General features: G+C 52.7%; 1 protein-coding gene across 7 annotated transcripts; it reads right to left on the bottom strand.

Moving 5' to 3' along the window:
* Positions 1 to 6: 6 nt before the first annotated feature.
* On the bottom strand, positions 7 to 20460 carry DNAJB5 (DnaJ heat shock protein family (Hsp40) member B5). 7 transcript variants are annotated; one of them, XM_085303041.1, is made up of 5 exons: positions 20077 to 20460; positions 18553 to 18891; positions 13823 to 14067; positions 7961 to 8559; positions 7 to 2159 (listed from the first exon to the last, which is right to left on the bottom strand). In XM_085303041.1, the coding sequence occupies exons 1-5, from the start codon at positions 20112 to 20114 to the stop codon at positions 1926 to 1928; spliced, it is 1455 nt and encodes a 484-aa protein (XP_085159167.1). In that variant the 5' UTR covers positions 20115 to 20460; the 3' UTR covers positions 7 to 1925. The 7 variants fall into 7 exon arrangements, with proteins under 7 accessions (XP_085159167.1, XP_085159161.1, XP_085159165.1 ...); XM_085303035.1 differs by lacking the exon at positions 18553 to 18891; XM_085303039.1 differs by lacking the exons at positions 18553 to 18891; positions 20077 to 20460 and adding an exon at positions 19976 to 19994.
* Positions 20461 to 21438: the final 978 nt, after the last annotated feature.

Genomic DNA, 21438 nt, shown 5'->3' with positions numbered 1-21438 from the left:
AAAAAAAAAAAAAAAAAAAAAAAAAAAAGAAAACACTAGAAAACATTCAGGTCTCATTGAAACTGAGAAAACCCCAGCAGCTTGCATCTGCGTGCTGACCTGTCTTCTCGCTCCATCAGTGTCCACCAGGGTCTGCGTGTCGAACTCAGCAGGGAACAGCGGAGGGAACCGGCGGCGTATCCTAACCGCTCAAACTGGTCAATAAACCGAAAGCGAGGCGGTACGGGGCTCACCTCCCCGCGCCCGAGCCGGCGCGCAGCGCGGCCTCCCCGCCACGCGCCATGCAGCCGCACACCTCGCGCGCTGCCCGCCGGCTCTGACCCCCGGCAGCTCCCCGGGGAGGGAGGGGAAGCGGCCCGGCGCCGCGTCGCGCCGACCGCCCCAAAGGCCCCTCCGCCCCCGACCCCGTTTCAAGTCAGTGATTTTTTTTTTTTTTTTTTTTTTTCAACTGCCGGGGGATTATTTTGGCACGGTTTTCTTGGCGTCGGTTGGACCAGGAAGGTGATGCCGCGGTGGAAGATGAGCTTTTTGAGCTGTGCAAAACCAGGTCAAACATGCCTCCCACTCCGTAGGACCCCTCTCAAGAAAAATTGGCTAGAGGCAGAATAGGCTGACAAAGGTAAGAAATATAAAAATTCTCCTGATGGAAATCCAAAGATTTAAAAAAATACAGCATTTAAAAACAAAACCACCAAGCAGATTGCCTCATGCTCCTCCCAGCTCCACCACAACGCCCAGAAACACCTCCTGAATTAATCATCTTCCCTGTAGAAAAATATATATACACACGTGCATTTCTCTTCCTATGAAAATCCTTAAGGTTGAACTCAAACGCTAGTGAAAAACCACAGCTCTGCTCACACTTGGCTCTGCTTTTGCACCTGAACTTGTGCTACACACATACTATGTTCTCACAGGCATGATGTTCATATGGCTGAACTGATCCCCTGAAAGGCAGGATGAACCACTCCAGGAAATCCAAAATGGGCAGAGAAAACCCTTATGGAGTTGATCTAGCTATCTATATATATGTAAAAAAAAAAAAAAAAAAAAAAGCAGCAATGCAAACTCAACACATCTGAACAAGAAAGCTCCCACCCTGGGCTCCCCCTTCCTTCCTGCTCGCTTGGGTCTTGGCCTGGCAGCAGGCACAGGGAGATGCCGGCCCAGCTCCACACGGTTACGTGGGGCAGACCCAGCCAAGACCTCCAGCCCGAGCAGGGTGCAGGGGGACAGGAGGGACCGTCACCAAGTGCTTTGAGCTCAGCATTTTCATTTGGCACAGATGATGCTCAGTTGTAGTCTTGGCACAGGAGAGTGGACCGCAGTAGGACTAGGTACCATGGTCCCAGGTTAGAAACAGTCCAGCTACAGTGGCCACCGTGTGCAGAAGCGATCCCTTTGCCATACGCACTGTTTCCTTGGCATCTCGGTACAGCCGGGACCCCGAACAGCAGCAAGTATCAAAGAGGGGAAGAGGAAACTAATATTGGTGGTGTGAGGTCATGTAAAGTCCTATTTACACAGCGTTTAAATTCCTACAAGTCCATCCTCTAGTCAGAAAGGTGGCTTCAAAAGCAGGTGACATAAAAAACACAAAAAGTGATGCACCTCCCTGGGCAAACAACCCATGCCTCTTGCTTGTGCAAGGCAGAAAAGCTGGACCTCTAGAAAACAAACAGAAAAAGATTGGCAGCTGAGAGAGCCGYGAAGGGCTGGGCAGGAGCCCACGCTCGCGACTTTCTACAGCTGGAGTAGAAAAGAGGCCAAGAGGGGCAGGCGGAAGGATGGGTTGGACAGGACCTTGGGGGAAGGAAGGTGGGTTTTTTGCATTTGAAAGTGCTCTGGCACCTCTGCTCCACGCAGGTCGGATGCTGTGGCACGTGCGTTTGGAGTATTGCTGCTTGGAGAAGAGTCCCTGGGCTCTAGGAGCATGGGAGGTGTTGCTTGAGGATCTGTCTTGTCTGGGGGGCTATTCTGTCCGGGAAGCGGATTTTGAACTCCACGATCAAGTCTCCTCGCTGGGTGGGGGCCTTGGGGAAGGGCAGCCCTTCCCCGCGCAGTCTCTTCACTGTGCCCGGCTTGATGATGTCGTTGCAGGGCAGCGGGATCACCCGCCCGTCGATGGTGGGAATGTTCACGGTGCAGCCACACAAGGCCTGCGAGGGAGAGAGCAGAGGGCGACGCCGTGAGCCGGGCTGCCTGCCCTCCCAGTCCCTCAGCCCCGCCGCTCCCCGCAGAAACCCTGGAGTAGTGATGCTGGCCTTGTCTGCGTGGGGCATTGCCAGCTACAGCTCCCAAGGATTTATCAAGAGCGCCCTGAGCACCCTGGCACGGCAGGAGTCCTGGTGGGCACATCCATCTCAGTCCTGCAGGGTTTGCCCTTCTCCTTTCCCGGCACTCCCAAACTCCCGGCGGGTTCTCCGAGCTGGCTAAAGATGAGGGACAATTCATATTTACCTCTCAGAAATCACACCTGAACCAAAGTAGCCTGGTCCAGTGTGACCTCCYAAAGCCTCCTGCCTGCCCAGGGCCATGGCAGTGCAGAGCTACCGCAGGACCGACCGCAACCACAGAGGGAACCTGGGTGCTCTGAGCCACCACYCTGAACCTGGCAGATGCTGTGGCTCACCCCGGGGTGCATCACGGTGGTGGTCACCCGGCACGGCGCTGCCAGAGCGGGACAGTCTGGGAAGAGCCTCCGGCTAGTCCRGGCTGCAGCAGAGCTCCGGGATGGGGACATCCTGGTGCCCATGCTGCCGAGCAGTGGAAAATGTGCAGCATCCCTGCGTCGGGCAGTCCCTGGATTATGCTGCCTGTCTCTGATCTCATGTCCAGCTCGATGGACACAGCCCTGAGCTGTGCACGGGGTTAGCTCATCCTCACTGGTGCAAGCCTGAGTCTCCACTGGTCCTGACCTCCTCATATTGGGTGCTGTGAGGTGCCAAGAGCTGTGCAGGAGAGGGGAACCCCAGCCCTGTCGGGGGGAAGGATCCTCACACCCATCTACCGTGCTTCCCAGGAGTCACTCGCAGCAATAGGGCAGGTTAAATTTAGCCTCCTCCTGGCCTGGCCACCCAATCTTGGGGGGGGGGGGACCAGAAATCCAGCTGAGATCATCGCATGCCTCTGCAGCTCATCAGCTGTCGCCCTTCGCAGCTCGGCAACTCTGCCTGGCGCTGGGGGTTATCTATAGCACAGGCTGCGACTCCCCTGCCAACAGCCTCCAAAAGGTTGTGCTGGCGCGGGCCAGCGGTGCAGCTGCGGCGCGGCACCGCGGTTTCCTGGAAGTCAGGGCTCTGGAGGGCCTGTTCCCTGCCGCAGGTCCCCGCGCAGGCGGAGGGTCGAGTTACAGCATCACACCACTGCCCACCGGCTATTTTTACCTGCTGGCAGCGCAAGAAGGAAGCTGCGGCGAGACAACCCGCCGCGAACTGAACCGCGGTGTGCAGGGCTCCCAGGCACCTGCCCTGCCTCCCTGCGCTCTTCTGGGGCCGGCGGCTGCCGAGCGCATTCCCCCGGAGACGGGAGGGGGACTGACCCAAGAGCTGACTGCCTGGGCTGCCAGCCCTATAGCTCGTCCTCGCGGCCAGGCGCTGCCTCCTGCGGAAGCCGGCAGCGGCCGGGGAAGCGGGTGCTGCTCGGCAGCCGCAAGCCGGCCTGCATTAGCGAGCCACGTGACCTGGGAATGCAGCAAGAAAATCCTTGTGTCCTTAAATAACTCAGACAGCTCTGCCATACACGTGGGCACRATCGTCTCCAGGCTTTCAGCAAGGGAGGAAGGCTGCTGCTAAGAAGAGGACTGCGGAGCGATACTTCTGGAAGGGGCGGGTTTGCTGGGGGTAAAGCCTCCGGGCGCTAGCGGTTGAGCTGCCAGGGACAGGGTTGGCACGGCCTGGTCCCGCGCGCTGCACAAAATGCGCGCACCCCTCTCAGCTGGGTCCTGGGGTACAGCCCCCCATGTCCCCCAGAGATGCTCTGCAAAGGAAAGGGGCGAGGATGCGATTTGCTGTTCTGGGGGTGCTCACAGGTGCCCATTGGCATGTACCATGGAAGGCTGCACAAGTCCAGGGGTGCCGAAGAAAAGACATATCTGGCTACAAAATGGGAAGCAGAAAGGGAAAGCAGGGGTGGGGGGCAGGCACAGCAGATGATAGACCTCAGGTTTCCAGCCAAGAGGGCCAAAGTAACAGTGTCCTTTTATGTGTAGCAGAAAAGCCAGAGGCAAATTGAGGTGCTGCTTTCGCTATGGAGGATATAGGTCACTCTCAGGGCAGCCGTCCTCTGCCAGGCAGCATGCTTCCGCAATGCGATGGCACATCGGACTTGGGGAATGCAGTGGGCACCTGACCGCATGCTCTCCTCTGCTCGGCTCTCACAGCAACGCGGCCAGCGGGAAGCTGGGCATGTAGCTCAGCTTCCAGAACGAGCTTTCGAGGGCAAAATAGGCCAGCAGAAGTGTAGCTAACCGGGATGTTTGCACCCAGTCCCAAGGGACAGGGCTGGAAACGGCAAGGCAGTTTGCCATGCTCACGCTCATGGAGCGGGCGTCACACGTCAGCACTGTGTTCGCCCTGAAAAGCTGAGGAATGWGAGTAGAAACAGGCAGCAACAGTGAAAGACAGATCTTAATGTTTCCTTCCTAGAGCCAAGATGCACCAATTAGAGGCAATTTCTCCTCCACAGTATGTTCTTGTTTTTAATTTTTCTTGCCCAACTTCACTGGCATTTAAGAAAACGGTTGTTGAAAYGATACCAGTGACCGCAAGCAGGAGCGTGGAACACTGCGATACGCCAGCGCACAGCGCTCCACCGTAATGCGGGGAGCTGCTCTGCATCCTAGAAAGAGGCTCCACTTATCCCTAGGTATTAAATCCAAGTGGGCTTGATATAGCTAAACCCTGCGCTGAGCTATGAGTGCAGAAATTTAGGTCAGCAGTGGGYCCTCCTCTGCTTGCAGTGAAGCCACGGGAGGATTTTGCCACTGGCTGCAGGGCAACCCAAGAACGTTTCAGCAAGGCTGGAGTACAGATGCTTCAAGGAAGGAGACGCCAGGTAAAGGACGCAAAACAGGCAGCTCCCAAGGACAAGTGTTACACGYGCAGCTGAGTGTCTATAACATCTCCATAAAGGTCCCTTCCGGCAGCGCTGCCTGAAGATCTGCCTCCCAGGAGACACAGGCTTTTGCAGCTGTTGGCATAGCAGTGTCACTCCTCCTTCCCTCAGCTCCCACTACGACTCGTGCCTGCAATTCTGCGAATGGACATTTCCCTGCAGCCCACGAGTCTCTGGGGAAGCCCTCTTCCACCTCGGGTTTTTACAGCAGTAAGTCGGCAGCTCCCACTGGGCAGCAACCACCCCACAGTGCCCTGGCCAGGGAGACGTGGTGCCAAATGGGATGAGCATGCAAGCTCTGGAAGTGCTTGAGCTCAGAGACTGCAAGAGTTGCACTTTGGCCCAGCYTGTCCTTTGGGATATCCTTGTCTTCATTTCTAGCTTGACCAAAGCATCRTTTGAGGCAACCTAGGTTTAAAAGTTTATGTCTGTTGGGTTTTATAGGTTAAATGACTGCTGGAAGACCATTGCCTCCCCAGGCTGTGCTCTGGAGGGGACTATTGGATCAAACAGGAGGAGGATGGCCTCCAGGTTCCCTGCAGGAGCACTGGAGCTGGGCAGATTTCTATCAGAGAGTGGACAGGAGTCCATGTTCAGCATTGCCTGCTCCTGCTCAGGTTCAAGAAGGTGCCCGTAAGGAAGCACTACCAAATGGACGCTGCACTGCCAGGTGCTCCAGTCACCCCCGTCCTGCTGCCGGGMACTGACTGCTCCCTGCCTGAGCAGGGCCATAGCAGGGAGAGTTGCTACCCTTGGCAGCAGGGTGCTGGCAAGGGGTCTCCACCAGAACTGTGAGTCAGATCACAGCATTGAAAGCCTCCTAGATCTGTCTGTTCGCACCACACTGTGCTGCTCTCTTGTAGCAGCTGAAAAGATGAAAGCTAAAGCTAAAAAAGACAGATTTGCAAGGAAGAACAGTGCAAGGAGAGCACTCAAGGCTACAGTTGTAGGCTAGGTGATGAAGATGTCTGTGATTTATTCCGTCACATACCGAGATCGTGGCATATGGAGTTGGGGAGATCCTGGCATCTGCTCATGCTTCAGAGCACTTAAGCTACTTCTTCTCAAGGAAGATAAAAGTAGCAAAGCATTATCCTGCCCTGGCAAGCAGAAGGATGGGGATAGCAGCCAGRCCAGCAGCTCTCTGAGGATCTCCAGTGAGTTCAGTTTGCAGTGAGGACGTGCAGAGAACAGGAACTTCAGCTCAAAGAGATCAGGAATTTGCCTGGACCAGCAATTTCCACTAGCCTCTCTCTGTGACTGCATCAGGCAAACCAAATGCCAACACATGCCTTGTTTATGGGCAGCTGGGCAGAGATCACAAGTGTCCTGTGGGTAAGACGCAGCTGGGGAACTACTTGGTATGGCAGAGCAGCAGCACCAGTGGCTACTCGTGGCCCCAGCACCAGCAGTTTTGGTAGCTCTCTGCAATAGCACATGGGGCAGGAATAGTTTTCTCAGGACTGATGCTCAAAGGGGAACTCCGAGAGTCCTTCCTAGTCCAGGTCTCTGCTCAGGCAGCAAATGAACCTGGACTAACATGGACTGGTCATCAGGACAGCCAGCTTGGGGTTAATTTTACAGATATAGGAATGCACAGAAGGAAACATTTGAGATATGGCATGCATGACTCCATAAATAATGCAGCCTCTCCCAAGTATTTCTGGAGCAGCCAGCAGACCCAGCCACCACAGGAATAAACCTCTTGAATCCCTTTGCACTGTGAAGGAAATTCAATTCTCAGGTCTACAGGTTAACTTGAGATGAGTTTGCTTTTGCTTAGGTTTTGCATCCAGCTCTTCCTGACCCATATGGTTTCCCATTGCCCCCAGGACACCTAACCATAGCCCCRGCAAAGGCTTAGAGTCACTGCAAAGCTCTTCTGACTTGCTGGCACAATAAAGAGCTTACGGTTCCCTACCCCAGGTCTGGCTCATTGAGCTGATTTCTATTAAACGCATCTGAGAGCATAAATCTGTCTTTGCAAAAAAAAATCAACTCATTAAGAAGACAGACAGTGTCTACAGTCTGAAAGGAACAGCAAATGGCAGCTGCCAAAAATGTCAGTGTTAAATGCAGCTGCCAGCTGGCATTTATTAAAAGGTAGTTAGACAGCAGCAATGAACGGCACATCTTGTACTTGGGTAATCTCCCCTTCCTCTCCCACCTTCGCACAGTTTGTGGCTCTGATGCATCAAGTACCACTGTGACCTCCAGGACTGACAGCCTGAGTGTGTTGGATTTTTGCTCACAGTCAGGCTTTCCTGAATATTTTATTTATTGCCCTCTATCTAGAAAAGCCATAACCAAAGAAAACAGCTGTTTTTGGCTAAAGTGGTGTCTAGGCAAACACTAGGTTCAACCTTTGTCTGTGTGACCCTGCTTTCTGTCCATGTGGGGAGGTACTAGGCACTACCAGGAAAATATCAACAGCAGACTGAGCTACGTGAGCAGCTAGGGACAAAACACAAGCAAACTTGTTTTTCTCTTGTTTCTACAGAAGATCTGGGCTGTCTTCCATATGTGAATACCCGATGTTGAAATAGAAGGACAGAACATATGGAGAAGGGGGGAAATGGTTAAATACCACATTTATTTCCTCAATGAGCAAGGCATATTCAACAGGGACTGCAGTATCCCATGTCCTACACCCAGCAGGAAGGTTGAGCAGCTCTCCAAAGCAGAGCACAAGCTGGTCTCTACAGCTCCTCTCTGCAGAGCTCTTTCCTTGTCTCTCTCATGCTTTTCCTTACYGGCTTGGTACAAGGACTGACTCCCATCTTGGCTCCATGTGCAATGACCCAGTGCCACCTCCCACCCCACAGGATTTCCCACCGACACCCACCTCTTTAAGACTGATGTTTGCAGTGTAGACCACATTCGTCCCATCTCTCTTGAAGTGTGAGTGAGGCTTGTCCTTGAGGATGAAGACAATGTCAGCAGGGATGTTGTCCGGGGTGGCATCCCCTTCCTTGGGGAACGTGATTTTGGTTCCTTCTTTCCACCCCCGTTTGATGACAATGTTTAGGATCTTATCCTCTGTCCGCATGGTCCGGCCATCAGCGTTGAGCCTCCTGCGAGTGATCTTCATCCTCTTGGTTGAGCCATGGTAGATCTCTTCCAGGGACACTTTGAGCTCATGGATGACAGGCGGGTCTTGGACCTTCCTCCGTGTGTGCAGAGACTCCTGGTGCCGCCGGTGAACCCCGTTAATGCCATTGAAACCAAACCGGCCAAAGGCACTGAAAGGGTCATCATCGTCATCGATATCCATATCTTCCTGGTCAAAACCATTGAACATTCGTGAGCGGCTGCTAGCAAAGAAGATATCGAAAGGGTTGGAGCCTCCAAAGAAGGATGCAAAGGTAGCATGGGGGTCCCCATGGAAGGTGTAGTGGAAAGTGTTCCCTGAGCCACCTGAAGAGCCACCTCCTGTTTTGAGACCTAGAGGAGAATGGGGAAGACAAGGCATTAACATTCCCTGCTGAAAGCTGCTGGCTTTGCATGGCAGATGCAAGGTTGTGCTGGGCCCCTATGGCACCTGTACTTTCCAGGCAGGAGTGGGGTCGGGAGTATGATCTTTACCGGCTCTGGGCAGTGCTTTCTGCAGCTCCTGGTGGTGCTAGTCACCTCCTCCATCCCAGTTGCCCATGGAGAGTGTAGATCAGGGAGGGACCACCTCAGCCCGCATTATATAGTCCTGCCCCTAGGTCCAGCCAGTTCCATCTTAAAAGCTGTCTGGGTTTTGTTCTGCTATTCCTACTGAAAGACTCATTTGGTTCTCTCTGCTTAAGTCACAGCCTTTTCATTTAATATGTCTCCTGACTATTCCATTCCATTCCATTTCCATTCCATTCCATTCCATTTCCATTTTTGCCCACAGGCAAGCTTTCTTTTAGCCCAGTTAGCTCTACCCCTCTAACTGTGTCTTTCTAATCTAAGCAAGCCAAACTATTCCAGTCTCATAACACAGCTTTGTTTCTTCTGAACATACTAGCAATAACTCTAGCCAAACATCTTTTCCTTAGATGAGATTGGGTACAGCTGAGAAAACTGTCAGTGGCCTGAGCTGGAGGGTAAGCTCAAGAACTAGTCATCTCAGGAACAGGTCTGCTTGCAGGCTTTCGCTTCCTGGCAATGAAGATTTAAGCCTTTCAGCAAAATCCTGCACATTAAAGGGGATGAGGCATCCCACCAGACTTTTATCAGCCACTCCAAGCTGCATTTGGAACTAATCCACTGCAATCAACGTATGAGGCCTTTGACATCCTGTCAGTGTTGCACAAAACCCACCTTTGGGTTAGCTATCTGCTCTTGCCTGTTACCCAAGATGCCTGAGCTGCACTAACAGACACTAGCTAAACGCAGCACATCTAGCACGCTAGAAAAAGCTTTGAACTCAGTAAGCCACTGTGCAGTCAGGACTTTTGTTGGCAAAGCACATGGAGGTCAGCAGACCTGCCCTAGCTAATCCCTCCCGGCACAGCGAGGTGTGTAGGAGGGAAACAGCTCTCTGCACATTAGATCAAAGGGTCTGACCTGAGGTCCTGGCAGTGATTTGCAAACAGTGAAGGTTTGGCATCACTATAGCTCTGCCAAAGCAYTGTCACATCTATTTAACAGGAGAACCATTTTGTCTGGGGAGGTTTGAGGGCAGAGTTTAAACACATGCGTGTGCTACTCTCCCCTCTGCAAGATAAAGTCTTAGGGATCAGCTGCTGCCACTGGAGTAGAAATCCTGCAGTGGTATTTTTCCCAGGTCAAAGGGAGACTTTATAAAATACCAAATGGCAACTATTCCCACGCAAATCTCCTCTGACAGACCCTAGACARAGCCTCGCATCACTGCAAACTCCATAAAGTCCCCAGCAGCTGAGGCACAAGACAAATAGCCCCTAAAATAAGTCACACYTGCAAAACCCCTTCAAGAGGGACCACAGAGGAGGTCAGCAGAACACAAGGAGCTATGGGCAAGGTGGTCCATGGCCATATAATCTGCAACATTTTTTTTTCACTAGGGGTGTGAGGGAAGGGGTTAAAACAAGCCTAGCACAARGACTATTTTCAGGGCATGCCAGTAACAGTAAAGGGCTATTTTTGAAGGCTGTCTCTTGTGCCAGCCCCCTACACTCCAAGTCAGCAGCAGGAGATATGAAGGGGGCAACACAGAGTGGACAAGTTTGCTGCTCTTTTCTGCCTGCCTTGTTTGATGAATTTATCTTGCGAGGTAGAGGGCGTCTGCTTCACTTTGCACTCACTTGAGAAGGGAGCATCCTTGCCCGGCCTGGCTCTCAGCCTCCTTGAAAGGTGGCAGCACTTGGGCAAGCTCTCAGGCAGTCTGCAGCACCCCTTCCCTCTGTCCCACCAGGCAAATGTCTGTGCTCTTGTAGAGCCCATGCTGTGTGCTMCATAGGACTCCTGGTACAGCTGGCATCTTGCAGCCAGGAAAAGGCATGTGCCATACAGATCCCATAGCAGTCCTGTCAAGGAAGTAGTTTGGCCAAGCAGTTTGGCCTTAGGAAAGGGCTGACAGTGAAGAAGGCATTGGAGGCTTGCTGGTGCCCCAAAGCACGAGAGATGTGGTGAGTGACAACACCTCTGTCACGCCTCTCAGTGCAGCACTCTGGCTGCACAGGTGTGATTTTGGGAGCTTCGCCCTTCTCAGCCTGGTTCCCTGGTTGGACTTGGGCCACAGGGCAGCAGGAGCAAAGCCCATGGGGCCAAGCTGACTCAGGTCAGTATGTGGGACTCAGAGGCCCCTTGAAATGCTAATCACCAGGCCACATCACTCTGAAAAAAGGGRTTAGTTGGAAAACAAATGTGCATGTGGGCCTGTTGAAGAAGCAAGTGACTGGTCTGGAAGTCACCATCCAGGACCCCAATCTCCAGAAYTGATAACAGTCCATGCCCTGTCCTGCAATAGATCTGGGACCAGCTCATCAGCATCTCCTGGGCCCTCCCTCCAGCCACAAAGTCTTCTACATCTTTCATCTCCTTTTTGCCCAGATTCCATGCTTTGAGCTTCTGCGTGGGCTCTCTGGCTATAGCCAGATCAGATGCCGTGTCTGCCTGCTCATGTGGCTGTAATTACAGAGAATCCCTTGCAGAGGAAGCTGGCCTCTCTGAGCCCAGGGGATGGAGCACGTTTTGTATTGGAAGAGGAATCATGAAAGGAAGAGGCAAGGCAGCTGATTATGGGCCAACATGGAAAGGCCATTGAGCAAGGAGAGCGTGGCAATGCCAAGAGCATAACCATTTGCTTCAGAAATAACTAGAGAGCAACTACAAGTCACAAGGAAATCTGTGCCTTGCTCTTGCTCGCTCATATGAAAACGTCAGAGATGCCCAACATCATGTGAATGGAAGAAAAGAGGACAAAACAGTGATCCTGACCACATGTGCAGTGGGAAAACGACATAGCACTAATTCTGCCCAGGATGCTGCACAGAGAGTCTGAGGTAACCACCATCAGTTACCAAAACCACCCAAGGAGYTTGGTTTTGTTGATACTTGAGCCACATGGGACTGGTGCTGTGATCTTTTCAGGGAAATCCATGCCCCTCAAGAAGGGCTGAATCTGCTGTTAGCTATTCCTGCTTTGTAGTAGTTCCACACTAACTCCGTGCCTGTGGTTTCTCTGTCATGATGGCCAAAGTGGGTGAGATTGGCTCCTGTAGCAAGGGCATTTCTCCAGGCCACAAGTGGAACAGGCTCTGGCTGAGGCCAGCAGAGGCTCTGTCGGCTTTGGGGTTCACCAGCACTGGAGAAACCCTGGCAGCATGGGGCCGTTCGTCACCCGGGGAGCCCTGAAGGGGAGATGACCACAGCAGGTCCTGAAAGTGTGCYTGGGCGGCTACGCTCGTGTGCTCGGCCAGGCTGTGTGGTGTCGGTGCTAGGGTCACTGTAGGCACTGTGGAGTCTTTTATTAAGGAAAGGAAGGAAAATCATTCACACACTGGGGCCAGTGACAGAGAGGCAAGACCAATTTCAGCCCCAGGCTGTCCATCCTCCTGACACTAGAGAGGTGGTTTTCTGCTGTATTTTTTCCCCACTACTCAATTCACTTATTTTAGCTACCTTTGGCAATGGAGTTTCCACCTCGTCCTCAGAAAGCCTCTGTCCATAACAGATTGTACAGCCAGGAGTTTTACCCTTATGCAATCACCATTTACCTTTGCTTTAATCCCAAGACACTAATCAAACCAATAGGAAAGCAGGGTCCAATTTCGACGCTGCCTTCAAGGAAAAGCTRGTTTCTTGCTTGAGATAGCCACATCTAATTTTAGACAGCAGCAAATCACTGTGGCTCAGTGAGTCCCTTGTAGCAGCAACATGATTAACTAGTTAAGCAACTGGTATAAGGCAACAGTGCAAGAGTGAATTGCCAGGCAAAGATTTTCTAAAGTTTTACACAGCTCTATATTTTTGCTTAGATAAACCAGCAGGGAGTTTCCCCAGGTCTGTCTGTGCTTTCACACCCAGGAACCTGCTTTTTAACAGCTCAAGGAGCCTTTGGCAACTTCTCCATGGAGCTCCTCTATTTTTCCCTTAAGTCTCTGATGTTTCTAGTTCCCCAGCAACTTCCGGGCAGTGGATACAATTACATCAGGGGCAACAGTGTCTGTATCCTCCGAAGACTTGTTTGCTTAAGGATGGCAGAGAGAGCCTTCTCCTTGCCTGCCAGGAGCAGGACTGGATTGATAAAGGTATCTCTGACCACAGCATATTTCTGCTGGTGTCTCATAGGGGGAGGCACCTGCTTGCTGGGCCTGCAGGAGGGGCTGCATCTTCCACCGAGCAGCCTGTTTATACTAGACCTTCTGATCTTTTAAGCACCCAAGTCCTTGGCTGATTAATGCAGATGCTATTCACTGCTCTCCTCACCCTCAGCAAATGGGGTTGCAGACTTCCATATTCGACTAATAAGGCTGTGTGTGGCTCTCCTCCTCCATGCCAACCAAGAGACAACAGCAGCCACTTAGTTTCAAAACAAGAACCTATTACTTAAATTGGGAAAAGCTTTGAATCATGTAGGTCAGCCTGTACCAGAGAGAAAAGTGGGAATAGCTTACAAACGGCACCTCAGAGCATGCTAACACGGACCTTGCAGAGGGGAAATCAAGGCAAAAGGAAAGGTTATCTGCTAGAAAATTCAGGACAACTGAAGAGTTGTGTGTGACCTAGGAATCAAACTCCTTTCACTTCTGTTATGTCAGTAAGTGATTCAGCCTTTGGAGGCAGCACTGAAGAGCTAAGAAGTGCCAGCTGGCTTCCTGACAGTCTGAGCTAACTACCCGGGGCTACTAGCCCCTGCAGGGTGATTCCTCGCCTGCTCTGTGGGCTGAGGGCAAGGAGAGCCGGGCCTGGCCATGGGTGCGGAGCCGTTGCAAAAGCGGCTCCAACCTGCTGCACAGCAGTCAGTGGAGAACTGGGTCGAGGGATTATTTCTGGCAGCGAGGCGAAGCGGCATCAGCAAAGCGTTTGTTCTCCCCAATTCTGTTACTAGTAACCTTGTTTCGGAGGCAGGAATGAATCACGGGGAGAATTCCGGCCACACYGCCTACGCTGCTGAACGCCTGCTACATGGTAGGGTATAAAAACGCTCCCTTGCCCATAAAAACCTACTTAGATCCAAAGAGAGAATAATCTGGGGTGCCTCTGCACGCAGGACACCCCCGCCTTCAGGCAGGAGCACTGGTCACCTTACCTTCTTCCCCATATTGGTCATAAACAGCTCGTTTCTTGGGGTCGCTCAGGACATCATAGGCCTCTGCAATCTCCTTGAATTTCTCCTCGGCGTTGGGGTCTTTATTCTTATCTGGGTGATACTTTAGGGCCATTTTCCGATATGCTTTCTTGATTTCATCCTCGTTGGCTCCAGACTGGATGCCCAAAATCTTGTAATAGTCCTTTCCCATGACCGCGACGGTGCCTGGGGCTGAGTATTTATTCCTGAAAGCAGAAAGATAGCTCTCTGTAACACACGTATGGTACCCTGGGAGCCAGAAATTGGACTAGCACACACTTATGACGGAGCTATCTCTCCCCTCATCGCACCGGCCAGTAACACCACAGCCAGTTCAACTCCACATTTTCCTTGCAAGTGGCAAAGTTAAGCGCAACGGTGCAGGGCAGCCACAGACAACATGCTAGTGCTGTAGGGCTAAGACGCTCCTTGGCTCCGGGTTTGCCTGCCCAACCTGCGAAGCAGGGACAGAGGCACTCATCTTCCGTGCGAAGCTTTCAGGCTTATGGACAGGAAGCACTAAGCCAGCACGCAGAATTATTATATGGACAACGCCAAGGCTAACGTCACGCTAGGTCACTCGTAGGCGTGACCATGCCCCCCCCCCACGGAGCAAGGAGGGCTCTGCGGAGTTTAAAAGTAGCCGTCTCCCCCCTCAGCTTGGCTTGACGTCTCACGGGGATTCAGCAGGGAGAGGGATCTGTGCACACCTAACGCAACACAGGGTAATGACTGCAACTTTTAAAGTGGTCTAGGGGGGTGGCAGCACAGACTGAAAACCAACAGCGCTGCCGCATTCACCTCAAAGGAACTTCAAACATTTTGTTCCTCAAAGCAATTGGCATTCAGCTGGAGGTAAGTGCTTCCAGCATGTCAGAGCTGTAATTTGTATTTAGTGGAGAGAGAACGAAGCCGTTAGACAGAAACATCTTGTGATGGTGGGAGGTTTTTTTTTTTTTTTTTTTTAACACTTTCTAGCCTGACTTGCACTCCCTTTAAATCTTCAACTAAATGCTGCAATCAGTCAGAAATATTAAGTGGTGTAAGAGGTGGTTAACTGTCACAGCCTGACACAACGCGGTGAGGTCAGAATAGAGAAGCAGCTCCCTGGATTCACTTTCTTCATCATGTGGGTGGCTTAGGACAGAGCTATGCCTATACTAAGGCATTGGAAACTCAATGGACATAACCCAAGGAAGGAAACGGATGGACATTAATTMATTCCACAGGCACGCTGCTGGAGCAGCAAAAGCCAGCAGAGACATGGAAAGCCAGGAGAGCTCCTAGAGAGACATGAGACCAGCTATTCAAAGCAGAAACAACGGCTAAAATAAGCAAGACCCACACTCCACCAACAACTCTGACTTGCTCCTTACCCTTCAGTTTTCCAGCCCTGTGAACTGTCCCTCCTGGACACGACCTGCTTTGCCCTGCCTGGCACAACACATAGCTCAGTGCTCACTCCATGCCATGCTGTTCTCCAGATGTTGCCCCCAGCTCGCACTCTGCTCTTGAATGCTTTCTGCTAAGCAGTCATGCTCACATCCTGCTTCCTTCTCCAGTTCTCTCTGGGCTTCCACCACATCCTTGTTCCAAACTGCCCTGTCCCCARCTGCTGTGCTGAGCAGCTCCAGCCCTTTGAGCCCCTCCAGCAGACCAATTTCTACATCGTGTTTGAGCTTTTGCCTTTCAGTCATGCAGGAGTCATGCAGGTTACCAAATGCTCCCACCTGTCTTATGGACTCTGTCCACAAGCAGATGCTCCTGGTGGCCACCAGCTCTAACGAGCACTGTTGGGTATCCTGCCTACCCCTCAGAAGTGCACATCTGCAGTGCTCCACTAAACCCTGGCATCCAGGGATGGGCAACCCAGTCTGTCTTGGGCAATAACCAGTCTACAGCCTGGGAGCTACTGTGGGAGCTTGGAAATGTGCAATTTACCCAATTATCTCAATGTTCCCGTAGATTATGATTATCTGAATCAACAACTTGTGCTACCTCTGTGTTAGCCACAGAGTAGACACTTTCCATTAGAGACCCCGATTAGACCTGGAGGAAGACTAGGTATCCAACACAGAATGCTGGATCAGCCCTCAAGCATGTGAACTTCTGGAGGAAACAGCAATGGGAAGTAGATAAAGGGCTCAACCTAGGGTCATGCCCACTGGCACCTTCACAGAGGCAAGCTCACATGAACAAGGGCAGGAGGGTGGTTTATACCAGCAGGACATCAGGCCATTGCTGGAACTGCTTGCCCCACCAGCCTCAGGGGCAATTGCAGAGATCAGAGGCAACAYTGCAGCCTGGCAAACCAGCACCAACACTGTGCTGCGCTATTGTTAGAGACACAAGAAGGCCTCTGGGGGCGTAAAGAGCATCCTACAGCATCTCTAGATCCAAGCTTCTAAATGCCAGCACGTTTCTGTACCAACACAGCCTCCAGCAAGAGCCCTCCAGCTTCTGTGCAAAGAGCAGCCGTATTTAACAAGCCCACACAGACATTACGAGATGCTATACCCCATACCCACCACCGTCTCTGCATCTGTTCTGATGACTCCTAGGATTCTGCCCTTTCCATGTGACAGGAGGACTGCAAGAAGTCCTGAAAGTTGTCCTGAAAGATCAYTTTCTTAAGGGCAAGCAACCAACACTACCCAGACAACTTGAKGTTACAGATTTTCTTCTCCAGCTCTCAGGAAGGTGACTAGGCAAGGCCACAGATATCCTCAGCCCCTGGCACAGCTGCATGCATTCAGAGTGCTGCTGTGCAGATCACCTTCTCACTTTGGCCATGTGTCTCCACCCATCTCTCTGCCCCGTTCCACTTTTGCACTAAATTGTAAAAATAAGTCATTACCATAACCGTTATAGAAGGTGATGTGAGTAAATCCAGCTTCACTTTGAGCKGAGCAGTCAAGGTCAGCTTTTACTTGTCTGCTGACATAGCTGGCAGTAACCTGCTGATGCCCCCCAGATTCCTCATTCTAACACCTCCCAGCTCCCCCCTTTCCCACAAAAGCCTCTTGTGTCTGTAGAAGCTCCTTATAAATGCTTAGAAAGCCACCTTGGTGTCCTCATTGCCATGGTACGTACAAGCTTGGCACACCAACTGTCTGATCCCAGTCCCGCAGAGCAGAGCAGCCTTGTTCCATGGGATGCCATCCTTGTATGGTGCCAGGCAGGGTTCAGACATTGACTGAGCTCCTCGGCATTCAGGAAAATTAAGGGAGACCAGCCCAAGAGCTGGCTACTGGCCTGACAACAGCCCCTTTCTAGGTAACCCAGGGAAAAAAAAAAGCCCTCCCAAGCAAGGTCAAATGAAGCAGAGCTGAAGACAACGTCCTTTTGCACCTGATCAAATCATGGCCCGAGTCATGGAGATCAGAAACACTAGATTTTATCCAGGTTGCTGTTACAACAGAAGCCAGGTGCTGCTAGCAGGACCTACATCTGCAACCTAGTGTACCGTACAGGGCACGGTGCCTGGCTCTGACCCAGCACAGCTGTATCTAACAGCATTAYCAGTCCTTCCTACCTGCCTGACACCCCACAGCAACTCTTACAAAAGGATGGCCTGGCCCAGACAAACCAGTATTTCCTCCCTCAAGACCTCTGATCTTTACCATCAAGAGGTCCTTGGCATGGGGGGATGCCTGCTGGGGGATGTTCTCGGTGTCATGCTTTGAGCAGAACCAGACACATCCTTGCAAAGCCGATACCTGTCCCATGCCCCAGCACTGCCAGGATCCTAAATCACACAGTACCTCATTTCCCAGTTTAGTCACCTGGTGCTGTCTTCCCCAGCAGCCCGCAYCAGGCTGGAGGGCTGAAAAGGGAAGGAGAAAGCAGGCAGGAGCTCTGGAAGCTGTGAATTCTTTCATCTGGCTCCCAGCAGGGCTTTGGGAGCCTTTCTCAGGCCGGCTGGCTACAATAAAGCAGCTGAGAAGCAGCCCCACACACTGATTTACTATGACGAGTCCTGAAGACAATTAGACTCTTGCAGGTGACCTGGTGGGTTAAGCCATGCTTCGGAGGCGACACTCACATGAGCGGTGGTAAAACACGACTCTGTCCCTGCAAAGCTTTCCTCCCACCTCCCCAGAATCAGCTGTGCCTTCCAACAACTCCTCTCTCCCATTCTGTTCAATCATCCTTTTCTGCCTTCCCATTTAACCCTCTAGGGAACAGGGTGAAGATGCTGCAGAGCAAGAGGTTTCAGACAGACAACTGACTTCAGCACCTGCATTCACCTTCCAAGCTGTGACACCTTACAAAAATGTGTCATGTTCAGAAAAGCCCCAGATGTCCAGTTGTGGAGAAAACCACAGGCATCTCTCAGCTGGTGACCACACTGCTGAGATAACTCAACATTTTTTCGCCTCTYAAAAATAAATTCTTTGTTCTAGCCCTTCACATGACATCAGACCATGCAACCCCTGGATCAGCGAGCCAGCTGAATAGCAATCATTTGACATAATCCAGCTACTTTATACTCATGTAAGGGAACAAACCCACACAGATAGTGCCTTCAGTAAGATTTTCCATCTCGGACTGTAAGGTCACCACCGGATGGTAAGTGATGCCAGAGGATCATGCATCAGACAAAGACGGGCACGGACAGGCACCTCGGGTCATAACACATTATTCTTCAGTAATGAGAACACAAGCACAAGACACAGAAACCCACTTACCGAAACTTTAAAAACATATTCAGAGTCCAAGCTGACATTTTTAAAGGCTCTAATTTTATTTTAAACATCACACTGGCCACAGGTTCTTCACCTCTACAGTGCTGACAGCTAGCACGTGCCCCTCTGGCAGGTGCTGGAGGGTGGCCTGGGACGGAAAGGAGGAAGCCACCCGGGCACACAGCGTACAACGCTCTGCAGTCGCTATTGTGGCAGCCTCTCCCCGGTTCCTTCGGCACAGAAAAGGGAGGTCCTCGCCCGCGGAGCGGCCGCGGGTGGCTCTGAACTCCGCTCTGAGGACAGCCGACGCAGCTCCGAAACGCCAGGGGTGGGTGGGTTTGGCTGCAGGGAAGCAGGCATCAGAGTGGTTCACAGAGCAGCCTCCACGCCTGGCGAGCAAGCCTTCCTTTGTGCGCTTCCTAGCAGCGCTCAGCYTTCCCCTCCCCGCCACCGAGCGGGGAAGAAACTGTTCAATGAAGTCACTTGACAAGCAGTAATTTTCCTCTAATTGGTTTCTTGTTGCTTTCTTGGACTGAGACACAGAGGAGCACCCGGTTCTCTAACTCAGACTGCGAGCTGCCATTCACGACTCCCAGATTAAGACATTTCTGCAGCCAGCTCAGGCATCCTTCCCGCTTCCTAACCTGGTGCTGCCACGAGATGCCCGACCCTCAGCAACCCATTACCTTAATGTTCCCAACGTAGTCACCTCCTGCAGTAAAGCAGGTAAAACAGTGAGAACAAGGACCCCAGCGTCCCTGGGTTTCACCAGAAATTAATTGCTCATTGCCTCAATTGTGTCAGGGTTGCTGCATCCACAAGGCGAATCAGAGAGGGAGAAAAGTAGGACAGCAATGATGCACGAGTTGGAAAAAGTAACATTAACCATTTTGCACCTTCCCATCTTTCTCCTTCAGACTCATAGGAGTCTCCGTTTCCCCCAGGTGCCAGCACTGATCCCCCACACCAGAGCAGAAGGGGGTCTGAAAGCCACTTTTCCATCAAGTGACTCTAACTACCCCCCCCCATGCTCTTAATTCTTCCCTCGCTGGAGCTGGGCACTGGGATGGTGCCTCCTCCACACCAAATAGCACAAAACCTACTTCTGAGAAGTCACCTTCACACACACATCTATGCCTCTCGCTGCCGGGCACCCGAAGCGCGCCAAGGAAATTCAATGCCACCGCGTCCCCCCATCACACAGTAACCTCAGAGCATCCTCTCCGTGCACGCAGGCTTCCCGTAACCCGTGCTGCCCGTTCCCGAAGCAGGGAGYGCCAGGCTCCCCCAGGTGTCGACCCAGACATCGCCTCAGGTTTCCCACCTGAGAAATAACCCTCGGGGAGCCAGCACCCCGAGGGGTGATAGTCCCCAACCCAAAGCCACCGCATCCCTGGAGATGGAGGTCTGGTCCCATTCCTAGCACCTTGCCTGAGCGCAGGGGATGCTGAGCGGTGCTGCCGGGCAGTGGCTGCCCAGGGAAGCCYGGGGGCCGGTACCGGGAAAACGCCGGCGCTCGGTGCGTACCTCTCCGCGCGGCTCCAGAAGAGCAGGATGGCCGGCATAGCAGCGCTGGGGCAGGCAAGCCCAAGTTTGGTCAGGCACGGCAAGGCAGGCTCCGTGCGCCAGGGCAGGCAGAGCCACCCGTGCCCGTGCTGGCTGCCAGCCGCAGGGAACCAGCCAGCAATGTCATGACTACACGCAATGAATCATCCCTTCCCCAGCCGCCTCCCCCTCCCCACTGCCAGCCCCACTGGGGTGCTGGCACCTGCGTGGGGATGGGGTTAACCCTCCCCTTGCTGCCTCTCCCTGCGCAGCCCCTCTTGCAAGTCCTGCTGAGGTGCTGGCAACCATGTGGGGATGGGGTTAACCCCCCTCAATGCTTCCCCATGCATGGTACCCCCCTCCATTTTTAGACTTACTGGGGTGCTGTCATCAGCGTGGGTTTGGGTTAACCTCATTCACTGCTTCCCCACTCTCAGTGTCCCCCATTTCCAGACTTATTGGGGTGCTGGCATCTGTGTGGGAATGGGGTTAACGCCCCTCATTGCTTCCCCATGCATGGTGCCCCCCCTCTCCAGCCCCACTTAGTGCTGTCGCTCTGTGTGGGGAGGGAGTTAACCCTCCCCTTGCTGTCCCCCCCATGCACAGGCCCCGTTGCCAGCCCCACTGGGGTGCTGGCACCTGTATGGGGATAAGGTGACAGTCTGCTCCCCCCGTCCAGCCCCACGAGGATATACTATTAGCCCCACACATGCCCCATGGGGGAGAAGGGTTAACTCTCCCTCCTTACTGCGCTCCCTGTCACCAGCCCCAYTGGGGGACACTGTCCCCTCAGATGGGGACCGTGGTTATCCCCTTCCTTGCTACCACCTCTAGCCCCACTAGGACACACWGTTATCTCCTGTTGGGGGGAGAAGAAGGGGTAACCCCTTTTTCCTCCTCAGCCATCCACCCCATTAGCATACACTGATACCAAAGTTGGGGGAGATTAACCCCTTCCTCACCACCCCGTCCAGCCCCATTAGGACGCATCATCATCCTCCAAAGTGGGAGAGAGAAAAAGGGTTAACCCACACCTTGGCACCCACTCCAGCCCCACTTGGACATGTCATTGCCCCACTATGGGGGAAAAGAAAGGGTTAACACTTTCATTCCCCTTTTGCCCCAGGGCCTTAGGGTTACACTATTGTCTCCAGGAGTGGTAGGTTTAACCCCTTCCTCTCCCCCTCCATCTCCATTGCACACAGTGTTACCCCCATGGGGTACAGGGGCTAACCCCTTGCCCCCAGCCATCCAGCCCCACTTGGACACCCTATCACCCCATGGGTCAGAGGGGCTAAACATCCCTGGCATCCCCATCGGGATATCCTGTCACCCCATGAGGCA

The sequence above is a fragment of the Rhea americana genome, unplaced genomic scaffold (assembly GCF_003343005.1).
Source record: "Rhea americana isolate MKP2758 unplaced genomic scaffold, rheAme1 scaffold_196, whole genome shotgun sequence".
In the NCBI taxonomy this organism is placed as follows: Eukaryota; Metazoa; Chordata; class Aves; order Rheiformes; family Rheidae; genus Rhea; species Rhea americana.
Note: the sequence above shows the minus strand (reverse complement) of the source record. Positions and strands in the feature narration are given on the sequence as shown.

Coding starts and splice junctions, on each gene's coding strand:
- DNAJB5 (XM_085303041.1), bottom strand. CDS start 20,114: ATGCCGGCCATCCTGCTCTTCTGGAGCCGCGCGGAGAG. Junction 18,892..20,076: donor TTCTGGAGCCGCGCGGAGAG/GTACGCACCGAG, acceptor GCTTCCCTGCAG/CCAAACCCACCCACCCCTGG. Junction 2,160..7,960: donor CAAACATCAGTCTTAAAGAG/GTGGGTGTCGGT, acceptor TCTCCCTCGCAG/GCCTTGTGTGGCTGCACCGT.